Source organism: Tauraco erythrolophus, chromosome 6 (genome assembly GCF_009769465.1).
Source record: "Tauraco erythrolophus isolate bTauEry1 chromosome 6, bTauEry1.pri, whole genome shotgun sequence".
NCBI lineage: Eukaryota > Metazoa > Chordata > Aves > Musophagiformes > Musophagidae > Tauraco > Tauraco erythrolophus.
Window position 1 is genome coordinate 42640169 of NC_141470.1, and position 23170 is coordinate 42663338.

General features: G+C 37.7%; 1 protein-coding gene across 1 annotated transcript in view; it reads left to right on the forward strand.

The window, feature by feature from the left end:
- The window catches only part of NUBPL (NUBP iron-sulfur cluster assembly factor, mitochondrial), a 93507-nt gene that overhangs the window by 22834 nt on the left and 47503 nt on the right, over positions 1–23170 (forward strand). Inside the window, exons 5-6 of the mRNA XM_086613617.1 lie at positions 10762–10801; positions 10892–10982. Of these exons, the coding sequence (XP_086469743.1) occupies positions 10762–10801; positions 10892–10982 (131 nt within the window). The remainder of the gene's footprint in view (positions 1–10761; positions 10802–10891; positions 10983–23170) is intronic.

The following is a 23170-nucleotide window of genomic DNA, read 5'->3' on the forward strand; positions in this document are numbered from 1 at the left end:
CCTTACCCACTGAGTGCTCCATCCATCAAATCTGTGTCTGTCCAGTTTAGAGACAAGGATGTCGTGTGGGACAGTGTCAAATGCTTTGGACAAGTCCAGCTAGACAATGTCACTTGCTCTTCCATTATCCACCAATGCTGTAACCCCATTGTTAGAAGCCACTAAATTTGTCAGGCACAATTTGTCTTTAGCGAATCCATGTTGGCTGCCACCAGTCACCCCCTTATTTTCGATGTGCCTTTGCACATCTGCTCCATGATCTTGCCAGGCACAGAGGTGAGACTGACTGGCCTGTAGTTCCCTGAGTCTTCCTTTTTTCCCTTTTTAAAGATGGGGGCTATGTTTCCTCTTTTCCAGTCAGTGGAACTTCACCAGATTGCCACGACTACTGAAATATGATGGATAGTGGCTTAGCAACTTCATCTGCCAGTTCCCTCAGGAGCCATGGATGCATCTCATCCAGTCCCATGGACTTGTCCACCTTCAGTTTCTTTAGCAGGTCTCGAACCAGGTCTTCTCCTACAGTGGGTGGTTCTTCATTCTCCCAGTCCCTGCCTTTGCCTCTGTAACTTGGGCTGTGCAGCTGGAGCTCTTGCCAGGGAAGACTGAGGTAAAGAAGTCATTGAGTACCTCAGCCTTCTCCATATCCTGGGTAGCCAGGTCTCCCATTTCCTTCTGGGGAGGGCCCACATTTTCTTTAGTCCTCCTTTTACCACTGACATATCTATAGGTATTTTTCTTGTTGTCCTTGATGTCCCTGGCCGGATGTAGTTCTATCAGGGCTTTAGCTTTTCTACCCTGATCCCTGCCTACTTGGGCAATTTCTCTCTTTTCCTCACAGGCTACCTGACCTTGCTTCCTCCCTCTGTAGGCCTCCTTTTTGTGTTTGAGTTTGTCCAGGAGCTCCTTGTTCATCCATGCAGGCCTCCTAGTGTTTCTGCTCGACTTCCTCTTTGTTGGGATGCACTGCTCCTGAGCTCGGAGGAGGCGATCCTTGAATATTAACCTGTGTTCCTGGGCCCCTCTTCCCGCCAGGGCTTTTCTCCCATTGTACTCTACCAAGGAGACCCCTGAAGAGGCCCAAGTCTGCTCTTCTGAAGTCCAGAGTAGTGAGCTTGCTGTGTGCTCTCCTCACTGTCCTAAGGATCTTGAACTCGACCGTTTCATGGTTGCTGCAGCCAAGGCTGCCCTTGAGTTTCATGTTCTCCTCCTTGTTGGTGGGAATAATGTCCAGCATACAAATTAACTTGCTAGTAAATCATAGAGTCATAGAATGGCATATGGTATATTCGGTCAGATATTAGGGCAGCTCATTTTGTTGGTATATAATTTTCAGTGACTGTAGATATTTTGGGTGTACAACTGAGAATGCACTATAAGCTTTTGTCTTAACATGTTTTGAGTGTTGTTAAAGATATGGAATTCAATGTAATAGAAACTGGAGGATTTCCCTGAACTGGAATTGCTACGGTTGACTTGTAAGCACTAATATTTTGATCACTAAAATATATTCTTTCTGCTTCTGTGTGGAAGGTACAAGCAAATATTACCAGGGTTTAAGAACATAACCTTATTTTTTTAACTGACCGAAATGAATTTGTGTACTTCAGATGCTTTGCACATTACACAAGTCTACTGAGAAACTCGTATAATAATTCGGTATGAATGATAACAGGATAGGATTTATTTCAGGAATTCTGTTCACTTCTCTGTGTACTTTTCACTCTTGGGTTGTTGAAGCTGTAGAGTAACAACAATGAAAGTGCTGGCAAAGTAGCTGACATTAGGATGATTTGGTTGTGAAGATAGGAATTTGGAAGGTGTAAGAAGCTTTAATTGTGAACTTCAAGGATTTATTTAGTGAGTGACAGATAGGATAAGCTTGCAAGGAAGTGATCCGTCATAGATGTATATACATGACGTGTATATATAGATGTATATATACTTGTATAGATATAAAAACAAGTATGACCCTTGTATTTTGGTATAATGAGATTTAGTGTTGTGTTCTCATTTCTTACTATGTTTTCAAGAATAAAACATAAACTCTGAACAAATACTGTTTTGTATAGTAATTGAGCAAACCCATTCAGTTCTGTGTTAAGGATGTGCGTTAACAATCATAGAATCATGGAATAGTTAGGGTTGGAAGGGACCTCAAAGATCATCTAGTTCCAACCCCCCTGCCATGGGCAGGGAAATCCTCCACTACACCAGCTTGCCCAAAGCCTCATCCAACCTGGCCTTGAACACCTCCAGGGATGGGGCATCCACAACTTCTCTGGGCAACCTGTTCCAGTACCAGTGTATGTGTAACAATCAGTAAGTCAATTAAAACCTTTATTTTTAATAGCATAGCAATAAAAAAATATGTTTAAACTCTATTTCAGTCTTCAACATGAGACCTGGATATGAAAATGATGAGTAACATCATCTTCTGTTACTGAATCTGTAGAGCAGTCCTGAGAGGTTCTGAGCACTCTTGCACTCATTGATTTCTATTTCTTTTCTCACATGCAGTAGTTGAAAAGGGATGAGGGATGCCTGGTACCATACAGAATAAATCTGTGCAGCAATTATTACTTCTGAATAGAAATTATTATAGTTATGCTATAATTTAAGTTTTCAAAATGAATTAGGAATTCTTAGTGAAGAGAGAGTCTGTATAAATGGAAGATACTCCATTAATTTAATTTTGCAAACTGTGTTACATTGGAAGGTCTGCTAACATTTAATTGGGTGTCATTCAAAATACTTTAAATGGTTGGAGAAATATTGGTTAATAAGTTCACAACTGAATTTAATTAGCTAATGGAGGATTATCTAACTATGGAATAAATATTAACATCAGTTATAATGTATGTACAGGGTAAAGCTTATAACATAAGTAATAAAAGCATTACTTCTATTCTTTTCCCAAATAATTTACTTAAAAGCTGATTTCTGGCTTAGTGAACTGCATAATTTTTTTTTTTCTTTGTAAAAAAAAATTTACCATTTAAACTAGTTGACAGAGAGTAAAAGCTATTATATTGCCAAAAAGATATTGCTATTTTGCCAGATAAATATAATATTTCTTCACTTAAATTATCATGAAGGTTTTGGTGGGCTTTTTTCCTTTGACAGTTGAGTGTGCTTTTATTATTTCAAAGCTTTGTTGCCATTTGATGATCTCCTCAGTGTCTTTTTTGTTTATTGATAAAATATGATATTCAAAAAATCAATAATGGGCATCTGTTTTCATAATTTGGAATAAAAAGTAGTTTCTGAGAGACAGCTAGCAGTAGTTGTGTCCGACCTCATATGAGCTCCTCCTCCATATTGCAGGAGCTATAGGAATTAAAATACTGATAAAATTCTGAAGTCAGAAATGGATACTTGCATTTTTTTCTCTGGGACACATTTACATGTCTGCTACTGTTCAGTCTGATAGCAGAATCTCGTAACAGAAAGTGATAATTTAAAATATCTGTTGTGACTGTTTAAAGATGTTGACTGGAAATGGCTATATCAAGGGATTGTGTTGCATCCATTTGTGGGTCATAAACAGAAAATTTGTAGTGGAGTAGTTAAATAGAGATAACATTACATAGATAGGGTAGTTACTGGGATAACCATGAAGAATTTTCGTGATCATACATAAGAGTTTAATTTTAAAGATACAGCTTGTATTCTTAAAGTTGCCTTTATCATGCTTTACCAGTGGAACTGCAGCACAGTTATTTTAAATAAAAACTAAATTTCATTCTTTCAAAAAAGTCATAGTTTGCTACTGCTATTATTGTGAACAAGTGGTTTGCAGATTGTGTGTAGCCTAATGGTATGCTTTACTGATTCTATTTTGAAAGAAGTCTGAACTGAAACACTGTGTTTTACTTTTGGTGATGTCTTATCCCAGTTTATCTGGATGGCTGGGGTAGTCCCATGTGTCTTACACATGACAAAATAATAATTCAGGATGTTGTAATTAGTCGTGTCTTATATTTTGGGGGTTCTTTCGTATGTGATGAGGTAGTTGAAAATGAGAAGTATACTGAAGTGTTAAATATTTTATTCTGGACCTTGACTATTGCCCTCAAGTCTGTAACAATTAACCTCAAACTGGATTAATTTAGCTATTTTTGAGTTCATTTGTGGAAAAAATTGATGACCTGTACTTGGAGGGGAAAGGAGGTGGAGGATACCCAGCTCTGCAAGAAATTATTTATAGGCATGAAGTTTTTAGCTGCTGTTTAAAAAATAAAAAAACCTCTAGACAATTTATTAAAATTTTATTTTTCATTATAGGTAAATTCATACTTAAAATTACAAAAAAAGTAAGGTAAAAAAAGTATAAGATGACAAATGTAAGGTAGTAATTAAATCTTTTTAATGAGAGCAGTGTTTTTTGAGTAAATAGTAAATCAAATTTTACTAAATGCTATTGCAATACAAATTACTGAAACACTGTAACTAGAAAAAAATACATTTCAAGTACTTGAAGGCGAAAGTGTATTACTCTTCATGTTGATAATCCTGCAGTGCAGTAATTATAGATGTTTTGATATGGATTATAGCTAGCAAATATTCATTACATTATAAAGTTTACTCTTAGTGATACAATGATTTGTCTAGTTCATCATTTGTACAAACGGGAATTAAATTGCAAAATGGTTTTATTATAGTAACATGATAGATATACATTTAATTGTGCATACATAAACAAAACAAATGATTCATTTTTTGTTTGTACACTGAACACGTTTACCTTTTTGCTTATTTCAGAGTAATAGATGTTTCCATCACTCTTCTCTGCTAGAAATAAAATTAAAAAACTATGACTAATTCTGAATTTTCTTAGTATTTTTACTTTGCAATTTTACTTTTTTTTTTCCTCTGTGGGTTTCTTTCCTTTTCCTTCTCTACAGTACAGTGGAGTGGATCTTCAGAGTAAAGAAATGAAGCTGAATACATCAAATAGAGAACAAAAGTATTTTAATCCTTTTCCTATAGTGACCAGAGGCTAAAAGTGACAGGAAGAATTTAAAAGCTTGCATCTTTTTCCTTTGCTTTAGTTGATGGTCGTAATCTTGTAAAATACATAAAACTTCTATTTAGAAGTAAAATTAGAGAAAAATTGCAGAAGGATGTATGAGGGAATTCATGTGAAATGCAGATCACACAGAATCACAGAATGTTAGGGATTGGAAGGGACCTCAAAGGATCATCTAGTCCAATCCCCCTGCCGGAGCAGGACCACCTAGAACAGATCACACAAGAACGCATCCAGGTGGGTTTTGAACATCTCCAGAGAAGGAGACTCCACAACCTCTCTGGGCAGCCTGTTCCAATGTTCTGTTACCCTTACTGGGAAGAAGTTCTTCCTCATGCTTAAGCGGAACCTCCTGTGTTCCAGCTTATATCCATTTCCCCTTGCCCTATCATTGGATGCCAGTGAGAAGAGCCTGGCTCCATCCTCATGACAGTCACCCTTTACATATTTATAAACATTAATGAGGTCCCCCCTCAGTCTCCTCTTCTCCAAGCTAAAGAGACCCAGCTCCCTCAGCCTTTCCTCATAAGGGAGATGCTCCACTCCCTTAATCATCTTTGTGGCCCTGCGCTGGACTCTCTCAAGCAGTTCCTTGTCCTTCTTGAACTGAGGAGCCCAGAACAAGATGGGAACACTTAATATACACAGAAACACTTATGTTTTAAAGTGGAGAATCAACAAGTTAACTAATTTTCGTCTATGTCAACAGTGTTCAGGAGCTTTTTTTTTTAAAAAAAAAAAATTAACTCAAATTATTGAGTTCCATAATTTTGCTTTGAAAGCAATGAAAGTCCCTAGCTAACTGGAATGTTTTTTGAAGTTAGATCTTGAATTGAAGGTAATGTGTCGAGAATATCTGCCCCTGGGATTCCTGCTTCTCCCTGCTCTGATTTACTGTTGTCACACTGTTGCATGACTGACCTGGGCAGTCCTCCTCTTACAGAAGCAAGTCAGTGCTTCAGATAACATGAGCCTTCCCAGAGGTATTGTGTGTTGGGACAAGAAGCCTTGATCTGAACGTTACATTAATCTATTTCGTTCCTCATGGGTATAATGAACTAAAAGAACCCACCCAAATTAGTCTAATAAAGCTTTTGATTCGCTATAAATAAACTTTTTTGGCTCCATGGGGATCTGAGGGCTTTTCAAAATGTAGGTTATTTTAGTGATTGTAAGGAAAACATTTGTAATGGAAGGTAATGGCAAGATACTTAAAACTAGTCCTGTGTTTTTATTCCAAACCTAGCAAGTCAGCAGTGTAACAAAGATATGACTAAATCACTGTAAAGTATAGTGATTTTGAAGTATAGTCTTCCAGCAAGCAGTTAGTTCTTTTGCTTTCAGGTAGGACCGATGATGTCATATCTGCAAAACAGTTCCGTTAATGAAAAAGCTTTTACAGAGCTTTGTTTCCTCTGCAGTCTGTCAGGAAGAAAAAAGTAGAAAAAAATGGGATTGGTAGACTGACTAAACATGAGAAGCAAATCTTTTGGAAGAAGCCATGTTTCTTTATGCATTTGTTTCTTAAAGTTGAACTGTGTGAGCATTCAATAACGCTCTTTGAGTCTCACTGCTAGTTTGCTTTGGTTAAAGTATTTGTGATACTTTTGTGGTTACATAAGACTCTTAGTGTGGGATATAGTGGGGAATGCAGCCTTCCTTATGTGGAGATCTTCAAGGTTAAAATACCAATTGCAGTACTTCTGGGGCAGTCCTGCAAATAAGCTTATAACACAGTGTGAAATCAAGCTTGAAGTCTCAATTAGTCTGCCGCTTGCCATAGAGTATTCTGGGCTTCTGGCATAAGCAGTTAAAACAACAATTACAGTAATAATGATTTAAATCTGAGACACTGACGAACCTCTTTTGGTAACAGCATCCTTTCCCCTCTGACATAGGTCAGTGTCTCTGTGTTTTATTGAGGGATGCCCCGGGGCCCTGTTGCTATTTGCCCCTGTACCCTCAGCTGCATTTCTTTTCCCTTTACTGCACCATGGATAGAATTCACTTGCCTTTACTTAGGAAACTGGTGCTGCTTTAAACACGCTGGGCTCTGGAATATAGCTGCCTCTTCAGAAGGTCTGGGTCTCTGCTTTGCCCTCTGTCCCATCTGCTAGTCCTGTACAAATCTCAGCTCCCTACAGCACCCAGAAGAGCAAGAGATAATCTATTTACACACGGAAAGGCCAACGTTTTTGTTGCTCTTCCTGTCCTTTGCTGCCTTCCTTCTTTTCCCTCTCACGTTGTTGGAAATCTTTATGCTCAGCCCTGTACAGTGTGAAGCCTATGTGTCCTTGACTGGAACCCGGATCCTCCCATTACAGAACATGGATCTTGGGAGGTGACTTTCAAAGTAACCAGCTAGGAGGTTCCTTGTACTTCTACAAAGCGACAGCTGTATAAGAATTACCATTTACTGTGATTAACAGAAAGAACTGTATAAATTGGAATCCCAACTTAGATTGTAATGGAGTATTCTGTAGTCACTGCAGCATGAAATTGTACACAATTAAAAAACAGATGATGCAGAAATTTTTGAGATTTTTACAAGTGACCATGCTGAAAATCTGCATCAGCTTGTCTGTGTGTATGGCACATTAATTGAGTTTGTCTCAGGTAATCTTGTTTAATGTACTGGAATCCACAGACTATTCTGCAGTATCTCTCCGACAAGCATGGTGGCTGTGGGTGTTGTGTCATATGTCTTCTGTGTTTCGGGCAGTGAGACATCACTGAGATGTAAGGAGGTGGAAAATAACAATTTGTCACTATGGAGTAACTCAGTTACCTTGTCAGGATAGTCTGCAAGGCTTGATTTTTCTGAGAGAAAAAAGTAAAAATAAATAAATAAATAGATTACAAAATACAGATCCATCCTGATGACTTCACCATCGTTCTTTCCTGCATGGGTAACAATGCAGTCTTCAGACCAGTCCTAGAATTCTTTTAATCAGCAGTCTGCTGTAATGAATTTGCATGTGTCTGCCTTTTCCAGTGCCCTACTTGTATCCTACCAGAAAAGACATTTTATTGACGTTTCATTGGTGGTCTGTTGATCTTATTGATCTGATTTTGTATATTCAGAGAAAACACAGCACCCTTGTATTTAGGGTCATGAAGCTTTCTGAAAAGTTGTAAACAAGGATATTTCATTGATTTCTTAGCATAGGTGGCATAGTATTGCTGTGCGTTGCGATTTTAAGAAAGCTGTTTTGTTGTGTGTTGGATTTTTGGAGCTGTATGGTAGGCATCTGACAGCAGAGAAGGAAGTGTTAACTCTACACTGAAAGCAATGGGAATTAGAGATGTTACTGAGATCTCGTTAAGCTAAATCTTAACGCGTTACGTTTTAGAAAATCTTCATGAGACCCAGGGTGAAGGAGGAGGAATGCCTGTTACTTTTGATGAGACAAGGGTGATTAGCAGAGCCCACTGAAGCACTTTAGATTTGAGATAGTCTTAAGAATGCTTTTTAGCCGTAGGCAAACGGTGGGATGCTCTGCAATATTTTGTATTACTTTGAGAATATGCAGAACGTTATAGCCAGAATATACAGCAGGTTGTGAATTGTTCTTGTGCATTGTATAAATTTGATTAAATCTTGCTGCTCTGAGCAGTTTATAGCCCTTGTTGTTAACCAAAGAAAATAAGATCTGATTTTCATAAAATGAAACTCTACCATTGAGAAATAAACAGTGCACATACTTTAACAACAGAGAGGCCCCTTTGGCTAATCTGTAGGTCAGTGTTTGTGTACTCACAGCAACTCTCCTGTTTTACCCACTGAGGTGGAGGGGAGGGAGATATCTGAATATGTGTCTGTTCTATGAGATTACTATGTCTACCTGGGCTCTATACAGAAGAAACTGTCCGTGTAGGTGGTGGATGTTGAGATGTTAGTCTCTGGATACTTGACTGCCAGACCGTAGAGCACTTGGGTTGAACTGAGAAGTGGCATAGTATTTCTCAGAGTATGTACATCTTTTCCATTCTTCATATCCTCTAGTTCCTGGTCCTCATGTGCTGAGTGGTCAAGGATTGGCCTCCCATTTTTGTTGTTATTGTTTTTTTTTGTGGTGTTTTGTTGGTGTGGGGTTTTTTTGTGTGTGTTTTTTTTTCTTTTTTTTTTTCTTTCTTAAAATCGTTCCTATTTCATGGTAAAAATGAAGCAGATGTTGAATCTGCAATGGTATATGCTGCTGCAGATACTTTTTTTCCAGTTTCTTCTTTTTAAAACCCTCTCATAGGTAAATAAACCCTGACTAGACACTGGAAAGAGCTGTGCAAGTAGAGAAGAGTTGTGTCACACTGAGGCAATGCATCAGTCCGAGCCCATCTCTTTTCCAATAGCAGTTCCATACTCATTCCTGAACGCAGTAGTCATGCAAGTGATTTGTTTAGCTTCCTGTTTTGTTCTTTTTGATTTGTAAACCAAAATGCTGTGGATAGGAAAAACTGCATCCAATTTATCTTCAGCCATGTTTCTACAAAATGACATAGCTTGAATGCCTGCTTACTTGATTGCTTGAAAGCTTTCGTCTGTAGAGTTTAGCTGTTTAATTTGCATGCTCTTGGGTGTTACTTTGTCTGAATTTGGAGTTCAGCTTTGAATACAATGCATTATATTCAAATTGTTTTTATTTTACTGTCTATTTTACTTCGGGTGCATCACAGGTTTCTGTCAAAATATGTATTATAATATATTTTTATTACTTAAAGTATTCTTTCTATTTTCTACTGATTCTTGCCTGTGCATGCTCTTAAAATAAACCAGCTAGACCAAATAAAATTACTTTTGTTCCTTGTGTGTGTGCACTCATCATTTTGAGATGAGGTATGGATTTAGGCGGCAGAGACTATAAAGATGAATTTTTGACTTTTGCAGGGTTTTATTTTGAATGCACTAATTTTTTTTTTGTTTACTTTCTGCTTGCTTGCCCCTTTCCCTGCAGAACAATTACAGTATTTCCCCCTCCTTTTTCCTCTTGACACTGGAAAGCATAGGAATGTGGACATTACTTCTGCAATGTTCAAAAAAGCATTTTTTTGTTCCTACAGAGATTTCAGAAGTCCTGCAGACTTCTGCCAGTCTGAAGAAATACGGGACTTCTTACCTGAAGCTGTTTAACAACATGTAGTTTAGGGATGGCTTTATTTGATACCTCTCTCCTCTGGAGTTCCAAAGCAGACTTAATACAAGGAGAAGAATTCTCCAAAACACTGGTGTGTTAATGGGAATGGTCCTCTGATTAATGAGATTAGTGACTAGCATAGTTAAAAAAAATTAAAATCCTATCCTGTTATAGGACTTTGATTTTGTTCTGAATATAAATGATTTGTCATTTAGCAAAGTACTGCAGAAGTAGAAGGCTGCCTAATAGGGTGTTTGTGCCTCCCAGCATGGGGATTTCATACAAATAGATGAAATCTTGGTTTTGGCAGCACAGAGTGACATTATATTATGGGTGGATGCATTGTTATTTTGGCAAAAGATGAATGATATCAGTAAAATGTAACAACCTAAGAAAAAGGTTCTTGGATAGAATAGATAAAGGTATACATATATTGAAAGGATGAGGGGGGAAAATAGGCAAATGCTTTTAACAGAGATAGAAAACTACTCTTAAAGGAAAAAAAAATGTATAAGCTTATTTCTTTTAAAAAACCTAAAAACAAACCCCCAAACCAACTCCTCCCCCCAAAAAAACCCCTATTTGCTTCTGTTTTAGAAAATCTAATGAGGCCCCTTAAGAACTATGGAATCGCATGGTGAGCATATGTTTTAATTTAAATCAAGCTTCTTTACGGATGTACTTGGTATTGTGCTGGAAAGCGTAAGTTCTTGCTTTGTTGTTTCAGCATGTCTATGGGTTTCTTAATAGAAGAGACCGCCCCGGTTGTTTGGAGAGGGCTCATGGTAATGTCAGCTGTTGAGAAATTGTTGAGACAGGTAAGGACTTAGGTACGTATTTGTGTTTCCAACTAATTGGTTATTTTAAAATGCATTTAACTGATACATGAGTGTCCATGACATTATTTCATATATTAGTGGTGAGCATTTTTGTATCTTGGTCTTCTTAAATACTTAAGAATTTAATCTTAACTTCAGGTAAGAGGGAAGGTTGGCAATTTTTACATTTGCCTATCCCCTTCAAATAGAGCCGTTGTTCCATGTGTTTGATGAGTGAATCACCCCAATTTGCCTTCCTTCTCATTCCTTTTTATGTTTCTTTATGCAATTGCTAATAATAAAAAAAGGCATTTTGAAATTGCCTAAGGATTTGAATGTGTAGGTATCTGTGCATATCTACAGCTGTATTCCCTTATGTGCTTGTTAATTCACCAGCACTAAGAATTCCTGGATGGCATTTGACATATGACAGGTACATGAAAATCATTAGATACCATCTCTGTGTAATGCAGATAGATTGTTAGTTAATAAATTTCCTGGCATATGGAAGCAGGGTGGCTTTTTTATTTCTTGACAGTTTTGGGTTTTTTTTTTATCCTCTTATTGTGAACAGATCTGTGAAGTGCTAATGAGACAAACAGCTGAAAAAATACGTTAAGGTTGCATGTTTAGACTTTGAAGTGACCCAGGTTGTTCATGGCTGACATTGATTCCAGGGATTTAATGTATACAGCTTGGAGATCACTAGGTTTCTGTATGTCTTCTGTAAATGTCTCCAAATCTTGTGCTCTCTTAATGACTGAAGAGCTTTTTCTTTTTTCCCCCCAACCTTTTTCCATTTTTTACTGAATTCTTCTCTATCACAGGCTTTAGAATAGTGGCAGTCATTGCCCTAGTCGGAAAAGCATGTGTCTGCCAAAATTTCAGGAAGAACATCTTTGTTTAAATTTGTCCTTTAAAAATAAGGAGTATCCATGCCAATAGCAGTGGAAGGCTGTTCTGACCTCTTTGTGTGTTGGCCAGGCTCACGAAGACTAGAGCCTAAAACTCAAAGGTAGAGCTAAAGTTAGCACCTGCTATATTGGCATACTCCACCCTGGGAAACTGAAGACTGGCAGGCACTTCAATCCGTGATATTCCCCAGATGGGAAGTATGTGCCAGCATCCTTGTGGAGGGTGCGGATGATGCCATGTAATGAGCTCATTGCTCCCTAGCAACCGACGAAGCAGTTACATGCTGGCTGATCGTGCTGTAGGAACGAGACAGAGTCCATTAATGCTCGGGGCATCAGTGATTTCCCTAACAGTAGAACCTGAACTCTGAAAGAGGAAGGCTTTACAGCTGAATTTCTTATCCCCACAAGCATTTTGTTTCTGCATGATGACCAGAGCCGTCTTAAATCTGTGCTGGAAAAGTTGTTTGCATGTCCTTTGAATAAAGAAGCTCACAGATTATAGGGAGAACCACCAGGTTCTATCTGATAAACAGGTGGTTTTTAGAAAGTGACTAATACATTTTCCAGACTAACACCTGCTATTTCGTTTTTAAAAACTGCACTCTCCCTTTTGACATAGTTACTTGTCAGTCTGAAGAAGAGGTTAACTGTAGAACCAATAGTGTTATAGCCTTGGACACCTAAACAGGAGAGGACCACAGCATGTGATGATTTTTTTAAAGATACTATTATTTCATTTTATATTATAAATAGTTTTGTGATCTGTTGGGGCTTTGAAATTTTTTCTTATTTTCTCTTTATCTGTTCTGGTTGATGTTAACTATTACCTTTTGTTTGACAGGATAAAATTGCTTGCTAGAGTAAAATGCTACTGCTTGTATTTAACTTTCTAAAACTATGTTCTTAAGAAATAGCTGCTTTACCTCTATAGCTACATATAAACCATCTACATTAGCTCCCTAATCTAGATTTATAGTATAATATAAGTGTAAGGAGCTTGTGTGCATTTAGACAAGCTGATAAAATATTAAGCTCTTAAAAATTAAGTCAGCCAGGTAGAAAACACAGAGGTTCCCAGACTTTTGTGTTAAGAACACTGGTGGTATTTTATAATGGTGTTTATTGTTAGACAGTGGAGTTTTTTTTGTTTGTTTTAAGAGCATCAAGACTGTGTTCACTCTGTAAATAACTTTGGACTCTTGTTTGTTTTTTTCCATGTGAACAAATCTGTTTTCCAGAGTTCGTCATGCTTCGGATACTCCAATAAAGCACTGAAGGGCCTAGTTTCCAAATTCATTAATGGGGACTTGTTAACTCATTAACTTGTTAACTCATAATTGGTCTGTGCCTGTAACGAGTATGTAAATGCTTCTCTTACAGTTGCAACTTATTTAAATTTCTGGAATTCTTACTTTGGAAAGTACATTTGTTAAATATATACATTTATGTGCTTTCTTTTATACTTACTGCATGTAACCTCACTGTTTGTAATATGTGTGTATTTGTCCTTCTCTGGTTTTACTTCTTTGGTGGTCGAATGGCATTTCAGTGCAGTCCAGAGTCCAACCTCATTGTTGTCTCTTTTCACTTCTACTTGCATATGGCCAGGATGTTCATCACTTTTGAGATAAAACATCACCTTTTAAATCCAGGCTCTCCTTTGCCACATGTCTAGTCTGAGAAGCTACCTCTGTTCTTGTCTGTTGTATTGTGTCAGACTGGGAGGTAACAGGCAATAATGTTGAAAACCAAAATTAGTGCTTGGTATTTTTCTGGTAATCTATGTCTCACAAGCAAGGATGGTTTTCTGGAACACATTGTACCATTTTCCTTAAGCAGAGTTCGAAGGAATTGCGTCTTATAACATAAAATAGAGTTAACACTTTAGTGTACTATATTGCATACATTACTTATATATTGATGTATGTGTATCAAATCAGTATATAAATGAAAATATATAGCATATTGATTCTATGATGTGTCTATATAGTTTTGTTGTGGCTGAGAAGTGACTTCTTTGTTCACATTAATTAGAGGTACTGTAGGCCTGTTTACACTGCAGGGTGGTGATCTTTTTCTCTTGACACATTTTAACTCTCCTCATTTCCTTGTCACAGTTATCTTCATGTAAAAATTCTTTCACCTCTGTTAACACTTCCTTTGGATCTTGCTTGCCTGTGGATGAGATAGAAAAGGGTATTTTTTTGTTTACTTGAATTTTTTAAAATGTAGTTTGTTTCTCTGACGGTAATGTTAAAGCCCAGGTAAGGAAGTTTTGATAGTTCTCCTGTGTCATCTGTAGCCCTAGACTTTCTGTTCGGTTTTCACTTAATATACACTTCAGAAGCTGCCTACTCTTTTATATAGTCCCACTCAGCACTTGTTCCTTTACTTTGTGTGTGTCTTGACTCAGTGCTATAGCACTTGGTTCATGTTAAACAAGCTACCTCAAAATGCATCGTCTTGGTGTATTTGTTGTGGGAATCACTTCTGAGTAACGTTTAGGCTAAGTACAGTAAAGATATGATTTTTTTTTTTAGTTATCTAAAGCCTGTACTTCAACAGTAACGTGTCTGAAAAGCTCTCTTGAAATAAGTATCAAGGAGACAGCTAAGAACCTCAGAAATATAAAGGTCATTTAAAAAAAATAAAGGCAAGCAAAACTTGTTCGCTCGTTTAAACTGCTTTTGCAACAAGGATTTTAAATAGTCATCACCAATGTCCCATACAGTCTGTATGTTAAGTTTTCTAGCACCGTTCTCACTTCTGTCTGAGGGCATCTTGACAGTTCAGTGGCAAAGGAGCAATTAGAAGGGTACAGGCACAATCCTCAACTGATTCAGGAGCAGCATGACTGGCTGCTGTATATCCCAGAGTGTATTGTGGCAATTGTTCTGCCAAAACGTTCGGGGAGAGGAAGCGGCACTGTGTTGGCTGCCAATTTAATAGCTGCTATAGTCATAGCAGCACTACAACTGTGGACGGGCTTTCTTGTTTAGGCAGTAATCAGTAAAACTTCTAATATAAAGGATAGTAAGTGTTGATTTCTCTGATCTTGAGCTCTCTGTCTAATTCTACGTGTGTTATCAAGTTGGAATACAAGCAGAGAAGGAAGAAAATTCAATATGCAGCAGACAAGTCAACTTTCTTTAAAAAAAATAAAATAAAAAAATGGTACAAATGCATGTTTCGGCATATGTAGTGTTCTCCTTGTATCTTTGTTGTATCAATAGATAAAATTGCATCACCAGGAGAAGCAAGCATTACCTACACAACGTGGATTACAGATGTCAGCAATTCTGTTAAATGCAAACAATCCCCTTGGAGCTAGCCCAAAAATCTGCTCTCTTTTCAAGGCAGGGATCTCTGGCTGATTAACATTCTTAACAGGATTTTTTACCTTGACATGACATTTTAACCTATGTTTTGCAGGCTAGTCAGATCGTACACAGCAAGACTCTTGTATTTCTTCCTTATCATGCTCCTCTAGAGTAGCAAGAACAGTTAGTGCTTTGGCATCATCCTTGGTATAGTGTGGAAACAAAGTAGAGCCTCAGTGCTGTTAAGTGTACTGTGAGCTCTAAAGGTTCCTAGATGTACCTGATAAGGATGAAAACATTTTTCCCAAAAGAAGGTGAAGCTTTTCGTGGAGTGGCTTAGTTCTAATGAGTCCCTAAAATACTCTTCTTAGTATCTCATTGTAATTCCTCCATCTCTTTCTTGCTGCTGCTTTTAGCACCACTTTAGTGCCTCTCTTTTATAAAAGTTTTGTATTGAAAGAAAATTAAAAGAAAACAAAGTTTCACTGATAGGGGTATAATTGAAAAGGAAAGAATATAGGGAAGTTAGCAGAAAGCAAATTATATGAAACTTCCAATGCAGATCAGTTGCATGTAAGCAAAAGGAAATGAGGCCTTGTACTTTGAAGCATGGATGGGCTTTATTCCCTGTAGATTCATGTTGAAAACCATAAATTCAACAGAATAATGATCAAAATTATTTTATTAGCTCAACCCGAAACTGAATAGGGTTGTAGTCTGAAGATCCAGTCTTGTCTTTTAAAACTTTAAATCAGTTGTGCAGTTATTACAATTGTATGTAATTTTGAAATTTTGTCTAGAGGTGGAGATTTTGTGTGCTGCTTTCCTTCTGAAGCTGCACTCTAATAATAGAAGAACTGTTTCAAAACCAATACTTGCTAGTGGTGGTTGTGTTTATTAGAGTGTGTATGTGTGAATATACCGTTTTTGTGAAATAATTCTCTGATGCTTAGTTATCATACAGAAGTAATTGTAGAGTATCATATGTTAGTGGGAATAGGGAAGATGCAGACAGATGGATAAATTGTCTCTGAAACATCAAGCAGACTGTGGGTTGTGAGGTCTGGGATATTTCAAGAGCCTCCATGAAAAAGCTGCCATAAAAGCAACAGTGGAGTGAATGAAACAGTAAAAAATTGTGTTTAAAGATTTGGAATTAGATTAACTTGGAAGCAGTAGCAGTATTCAATTCTTGGAAAGCAAAGACTATGGAGGCTATATTGTTGTGGGGGTTTTGATCATTGCCTGAAGTGGCCCATCTCTATAGAGCAGATTATAGATGTTTAATACTGTTTTTGTTTGACATACATTAGTTAGTAAATTATTATGTGCAGTTGCTACTGTTTGAGAAGTGTGTGTGTAGTTATTGGTATTCTTCTTTTCACAGTTTAAATCAGAGAGGTTGGGTATGTGGATTCAGGGACAATTTTTCTTTAAATGCAGTTTATTTTAGGTACATGTTAATACTGCACTTGAGAAGACAAGAAAAATAGATAAGATATTGAAAGCAAATGTATTTATACCTGGTAAAATAGCTACCACATTGCCACTGACTGTTTTACTGTGCATGTTCTATGTGGAATGTTCTGTATATGGTGTCTGTAGACATCAGTCTGATCTCATTTATCGTGTGTTTATAACGTGCTATGTTATATCTCATAAATTCTTCAGCATATAATTTTTCACTGTTTTATACTGTCTTGTTTGCCTCTGTGTATAAACAGTTTTCTTACAAACAGAACAACGGAGAAACTAGCGGAAACTATTCCAAATCAGAAGGAATGATGTGTATTTTGATTTGGAAGCAATATACGACAAGAACATTGTCAGTAGGGTAGTTAGGTACCACATGTTGAGATATCTGCTTGATTGATTGCTAGGATTTACTAAGAGTTGTCCTTCGGTTTCCGTTTGTGCACGTATTGTCTTTTGCCATATATTTTTGGGACTATGGAAATTTCATTCTGTGCTTATACAGTGTTCAGCACTGTAGTGAGTTATCACTTTTTGAGAGATGCACCAAGACTAGTATTTACAACTTCCAAGTAAATCTAAACTTCTTCTTTTGATACTTTTTCATATTTATGAAATAAATTTAGAATGAAATCATAGAATCATAGAATGGTTAGGGTTGGAAAGGACCTCAAAGATCATCTAGTTCCAACCCCCCTGCCATGGGCAGGGAAACCCTCCACTACACCAGGTTGCCCAAAGCCTCATCCAACCTGGCCTTGAACACTGCCAGGGATGGGGCATGTACAACTTCTCTGGGCAACCTGTTCCAGTGCCTCACCACTCTCTGAGAGAAAAATTTCTTCCTTATATCCAATCTAAATCTACCCTCTTTCAGTTTAAAGCCATTGCCCCTTGTCCTATCACCACATGCCCTTGTAGAAAGTCCCTCTGGAGCTTTCCTGTAGACCCTCTTTAAGTACTGGAAGGCTGTGATAAGATCACCCTGGAGCCTTCTCCAGGCTGAACAGTCCTAACTCTCTCAGCCTGTCTTCCTAGGAGAGGTGTTCCAGCCCTTGGATCATCTTTGTGGCCCTCCTCTGGACCCGCTTCAGCACCTCCATGTCCTTCTCATGTTGGGGACTCCAGAGCTGAACACAGTACTCCAGGTGGGGTCTCAGAAGAGCAGAGTAGAGGGACAGAATCACCTCCCTCAACCTTCTGGCTTCGTTGCTTTGGGTGCAGCCCAGGATACTGTTGGCTCTCTGGGCTGCCAGCGCACATTGCTGGCTCATGTTGAGCTTCTCATCCACCAGCACTCCCAAGTCCTTTTCCTCAGGGCTGCTATTGCCCGCCCAGCCTGTACTTGTGCTTGGGATTGCCCGGACCCACATGCAGGACCTTGCACTTGGCCTTGTTGAACTTCATTAGGTTCTCACAGGCCCACATTTATTATATAATAATAAATAAACCCATATTTATTATACATTTTTTTCCTGTTAGGCACTCTATGTTTTGTTTCAGATTCCCAAAGTATGTGTGCGTGTCAATGGTATAAAATCTGTTAAGAATGCCTAAGATCAGTGTAAATTTATCTCTGGCATTCACCACAACCTAAGTATGTTTTACAGATATATGCACAGTTGCTCTATCTTGCATATATATTCTCCAGCAAAGAGGCATCGAGGTGATACAGGACATGACGCATGTAATATGTGAAGAGACACAGAGAACTGGTTGTTTTTTTGGTTTTCAGAAGGTAAAAAGGGGATATGAACTGCTGTCTTCAACTACCTAATGGATATGTACAGAGAAGATGACGGTAGATGCTTCCTGGATGTTCACAGTGAGAGCACAAGAGGTAATGAGTGCTAGTTGCACTAATTAATAAGAAATGTGGTGGTGGTGGTATGTATGTTTGTTTATTTTTACAATAAAGGAATCACACGTCAGGACAGGTTGCCTGGAGACCTTCTGGAATCTCTCTTTTGGAAGATACTCAGAACTCAACCGAGCAAGACTCTGAGTAACCTGCCCTAAGTTGGTCCTGCTTTGAGCAGCAAGATGGGCCAGACATAACTTCCTGAGGTCCCTTGAAACCTAAGTTGTTCTGTGAAAGTGTGATCAATTCTAAAATTAGCATTTCACCACCTATTTGACTACTGGTATATAACTCCACAGAAACCTACAGCTCAAAGAGGAGAAAATGATTTTGCCTTACACAGATCACTGGTTAGAGCACGCAGTCAAAACCTAAAGTGAAGCGCAGGTGTCTAATATGAGTGCCCTAATCACTAAGCTAGGCAGTCATGCTCGCATAATGTCATCTCTCTTGCTCAGAAGAATGTACAATTAAGTCTTGCAATCAAGTGAGCAAGTTTCAACATAATGACCGAGAGCATCCTTTACTCGGTAGCATTTCCAGTCATTTGGCCAGTTGCTTTAGACTTTAGAGGTGCTGATCAGATCCCTGTAGGTAGAGACAGAGAAGTCGAACTCAAGTAAGCCCTCTGTCTTGAATGAGCATCCTTAATATGAACTATGAAATTAAAAAATAAGAGAAATACAAATATTTCTTCCTGACATACCTCTTGTTTTGATAGAAGTACCTTGATCCTAAAAGGAGAGATTTAAAAATGGGAATTCTAGACTTGTGTTTGTTGATGTGCTCTCAGATGTCTTAGAATTGAGTATCAATGCTGTAAATAAGGTTATGCTGGAGATCTATGGTAATTTTTTGCTTTATCTTTAGTAGTTTACTGCCTAGGATGCAGACCTTTATGAAACTCTGTCTAAGGCCTTTGACCCTCCTCTGTAGTGCATGGGGAACCATAGATCAATTTTTTACTTTTTATAATTTTTAAAAAAATCTTTCTGTCAGTGTCGGCTTTGAGTATTTTACAGTCTAAATTGGATAAAGGAAAATTCAAAGATGGCAGTTAAAGGCATCTATCTTAAAATAAGAAGTTACATATGTAGAATAAATCTTTTATGTCCAAATTTTTTAGAGGAAAGGCTGAAGAAAGGCAAACAGGAATGATGAGTTCAGGAATGGGCTCTGGAGACATGGATTTGAAGGCTACTGTGTTTTTAAGTGTTTGGTAAACAGGAATACTGATGGTACTTATTACTGTGAAAAATTTAAAAATATGGACTACAGTAGATACCTGATGCCACTCTTCTATTCTTTTCCACTAATAAAGGAGTCTGTTCTTTCTTTCTAGCTGCTCTAGGTTAGGTGCAAACAAAGACCTAGATATTGCTGTGCTGAACATTGTAGTGTCTAAGAAGTAGGTGCCCTGCTTGTGGGAATGGAAAGTCAAACTAAAGCCTAGGCTGCAACCACTGCATACCTGGAATGGTGGTGGGAATACCTCGTCATTCTCAGTGATAGTGGCTGAGAGGTTACTTTCCCCTCCTGAATTTACCTTCATACTCTTTGGCAGTGCCTTAGCAGAATAGGTGCAAGCCTTGGATTTGAAGGATACCAAAAAAGTTCTTATCCTTCAGATCCATGACTTGGATGAATGGGCATAAAGTTCCAATTTTGCTGTGTTTCATCACTTACATGGTAAATGTCATTTGGAGGTGCTCAAAAATGAAATTATTATTAGCGTGGGCAAAAAACTGTGTCTTATCAGTATAAAGTAAGTGAGAGAGTCTATTGGTGGATGAGAGGGAGTAGTGAAATAGGATTTACAGAGAATGACATGTATTGGATCAGGAGGAGATGACAATAACAATTTGATGGCTCTGATTATTTTTTTTTAGCTATATTTTTGAATCAGTTGAAAGAATCCCCAGAATAGTAATAGTGAGTCAATGATGCAAATTATTCTTATTGTAAATGTAAAGAGCAAGTGAAGAAAAAGCACTGCAGTGAAGCCAGCTTTTTTTTTTTTTAATATGGATTTTATTTTTAACACTTTGGTTTAGGAAGAGCACTCCATCAAGAGAATACCATTGAAGGCATTTAACTTGCATTATGGCAGCAGATTTTAAAGACAGAAAGAGAGTGAGATGCTGCAATGGGATACTGTAGGAAAGGTGTTCAAAAACATGAATAACTGTTAGTATTTTTTTCAAGTTTTGTCATCTTTTTGCATTTTAATAGTCTGTGTACCCTCATCTGTTTATCACCAGTGTAAATGTACCTAAAGTGTATATGCTAAATGCAGATTAATATTGTTTTCCTGTTTCTTTATTTTCTGTTGTCAACATCTTCCCTTTGAGAATTATTGCTGATTTCAAAATTGACTTATGATTCACAATGTTCATGTATCTATCCAGTCTGCAAGTAATTGAGGAATTGTGGCAGGATATTTGCAGTTTACATTTCGTAGAGGTAAAGAAAGCTGTGTTTATATTATAAACTATGAATATATGTTTATACTTTGCAGTGTGTAATTCTAAAATATGATAGTCTCACCAGGTGTCACTACAGTGAAAAATTTGCCAGCATTTCAGCAATTATAGAAATATTTCTTCTGTTTTATTTTTCTATTTTGAGTTATCTTAGCCTGAGGTGGGCATGGATTGTTAGTTCAGGCTACAGTCTGCTACTTTACAGTTTGGAAAAAAAAAGTTAGTTGAGACATCACAGTTCTTCAGAACAGTAAGAGCAGTTGCATCTTAAGGGAGTTGGGATGTTTTTCTATTTTTATTTTTATGATCCGAAGTGCAAAAATGAAAAGAACCAGACATTTCATCCCTACACATAAGGTCATTGATATTATGTGTTTCTTCTGTTTAGAAAGGTAAAGATCAGCTATTGAGATATTTTGAAAAGAGGAACAACACTCAGTAATAAATAGTGGCCAAACTTTGCAGTGCTAAGACTGCACTTCGATATGCTGCTAAGACTGCATCTACAACTGGCAGACAGTAAACAATAATTCTGAATGCTTGCAAGATTTTTTTTCTTAAGTCTTTAATAAGCTTTCCTTTAAAGCAAGGAGGGACAATTGGCATTCCTTATTTTATTGCTGAAATTAAGGAAACTGTTTCAAGCACAGGATAAGCAGATTACTCACTCATACCTTATAAAATAATTTGTTTTAAAAAATGCTTGTACTGATTTTTTTTGTTACATTTATTTTGCCATGACTAAAGGACGAATAAACTAATTTCTTCTTATCCAGAGCCCACTGAAATCAATGAAAATCTTAACACTAATTCTACATCATGTGTTAGTTGTGATGTTGATGTTTAGAAAAGCCTGTTACAGGAATTTGTATAATCATTACTAATTTGCTCAAATGCTAATAATCACCTTGGTCCTGTCTGTCCAGAGAGAACTGCCTTAACCAGTCCCAATCGGTATGTACGTATTTAAAAGAAATGATTGTACTTCCTGGAGATTAGAAGCTAAACATAGATCCAGAGTTGTAATGCAGCCAAAAGTGTGGGAGATGACGGAAAGCTCCTTCTTTCCACCCCTTCGCCCCCCAGGTTAACTCCCTATGCAGTATTCCTGCCGTCACCCTTTGACTCAAGTGCTCCTGTACGTTTTGGGATGGGTATGATTGAATGAATGTGGACTCGATTCTTTCTCTTTGTTTGTGGCTGAAGCTACAAAACCTGTTCTGTTGCCTTTCTTCTCTTAAGGAAGGAAGCAGGATCTATATGGATCCCTGTTGCTTTATTGGCTCGCGTTAGCAGCTGATATGAAAAGAGATTGTAGTCTCTGAAAGGATTTGACAATCATAGAAAGAAGTGTTAGGAAAGCAAGAAGAAAACAAAAACACTAGCCAACAACTTACTGTTGAACTGGAAGCATTTGCAGTAAATGTATTTTAACTGTCTTTGAGGATTTAAAAAAAAAAAAAAAGCCTAACAACACAGTGAGAATGTATTTACAGCAAACATTTCTTGGCCTGGTTCCCCAGCTGTCATGGTTATGACTGTGCAGCTACTACTGCTGTGGGAACAGGCTGTGAGCATGTTTTCTTTGCTCTGCTTCCAGCAGTCTCATCTCTCGAGCAGATTACACAGGTATGCATGTGTCTGCCCTCCTTTGCATAAAGCAAAACCAACGCAAAACATGCAACTGTTCTGCTGGGTTTGTTGACTAGACAGGAAGAAATGGCAGAGAGCTCAGGGTGTCTCAAAATGGCTGCACTGGGGCTGGAACTGCTTTTTTTTTTCTCGCCTTTTTTTTTTTTCTTTTCTCTGTATTTTTTTTTCTTTCATTTTTCCTCTTGAGCTTTTAAAGGAAGCTGTTTTGAGGTTTAAGGTTTCACTGCAACAAAGTTCAGAACTTTATGCCTAAGTGGCATCCAGCTTCATTCTTGGAAAGAGAGGGCGATTTAAGCATGTTCTTAAGTGTTGGTAAACAGGAACAGTGGTGGTAGAGGAACTAGGAAAAGAGAGGGCACTATTTGTTTTCTTTTATAAATGAAGCTTCCATTATTTACGTGAGACTTTTTGAAAAATAGTAGACACCTAATACCACTCTTCTACTCTATTCTTCTCCACTAATAAGGACATCTGTTCTTTA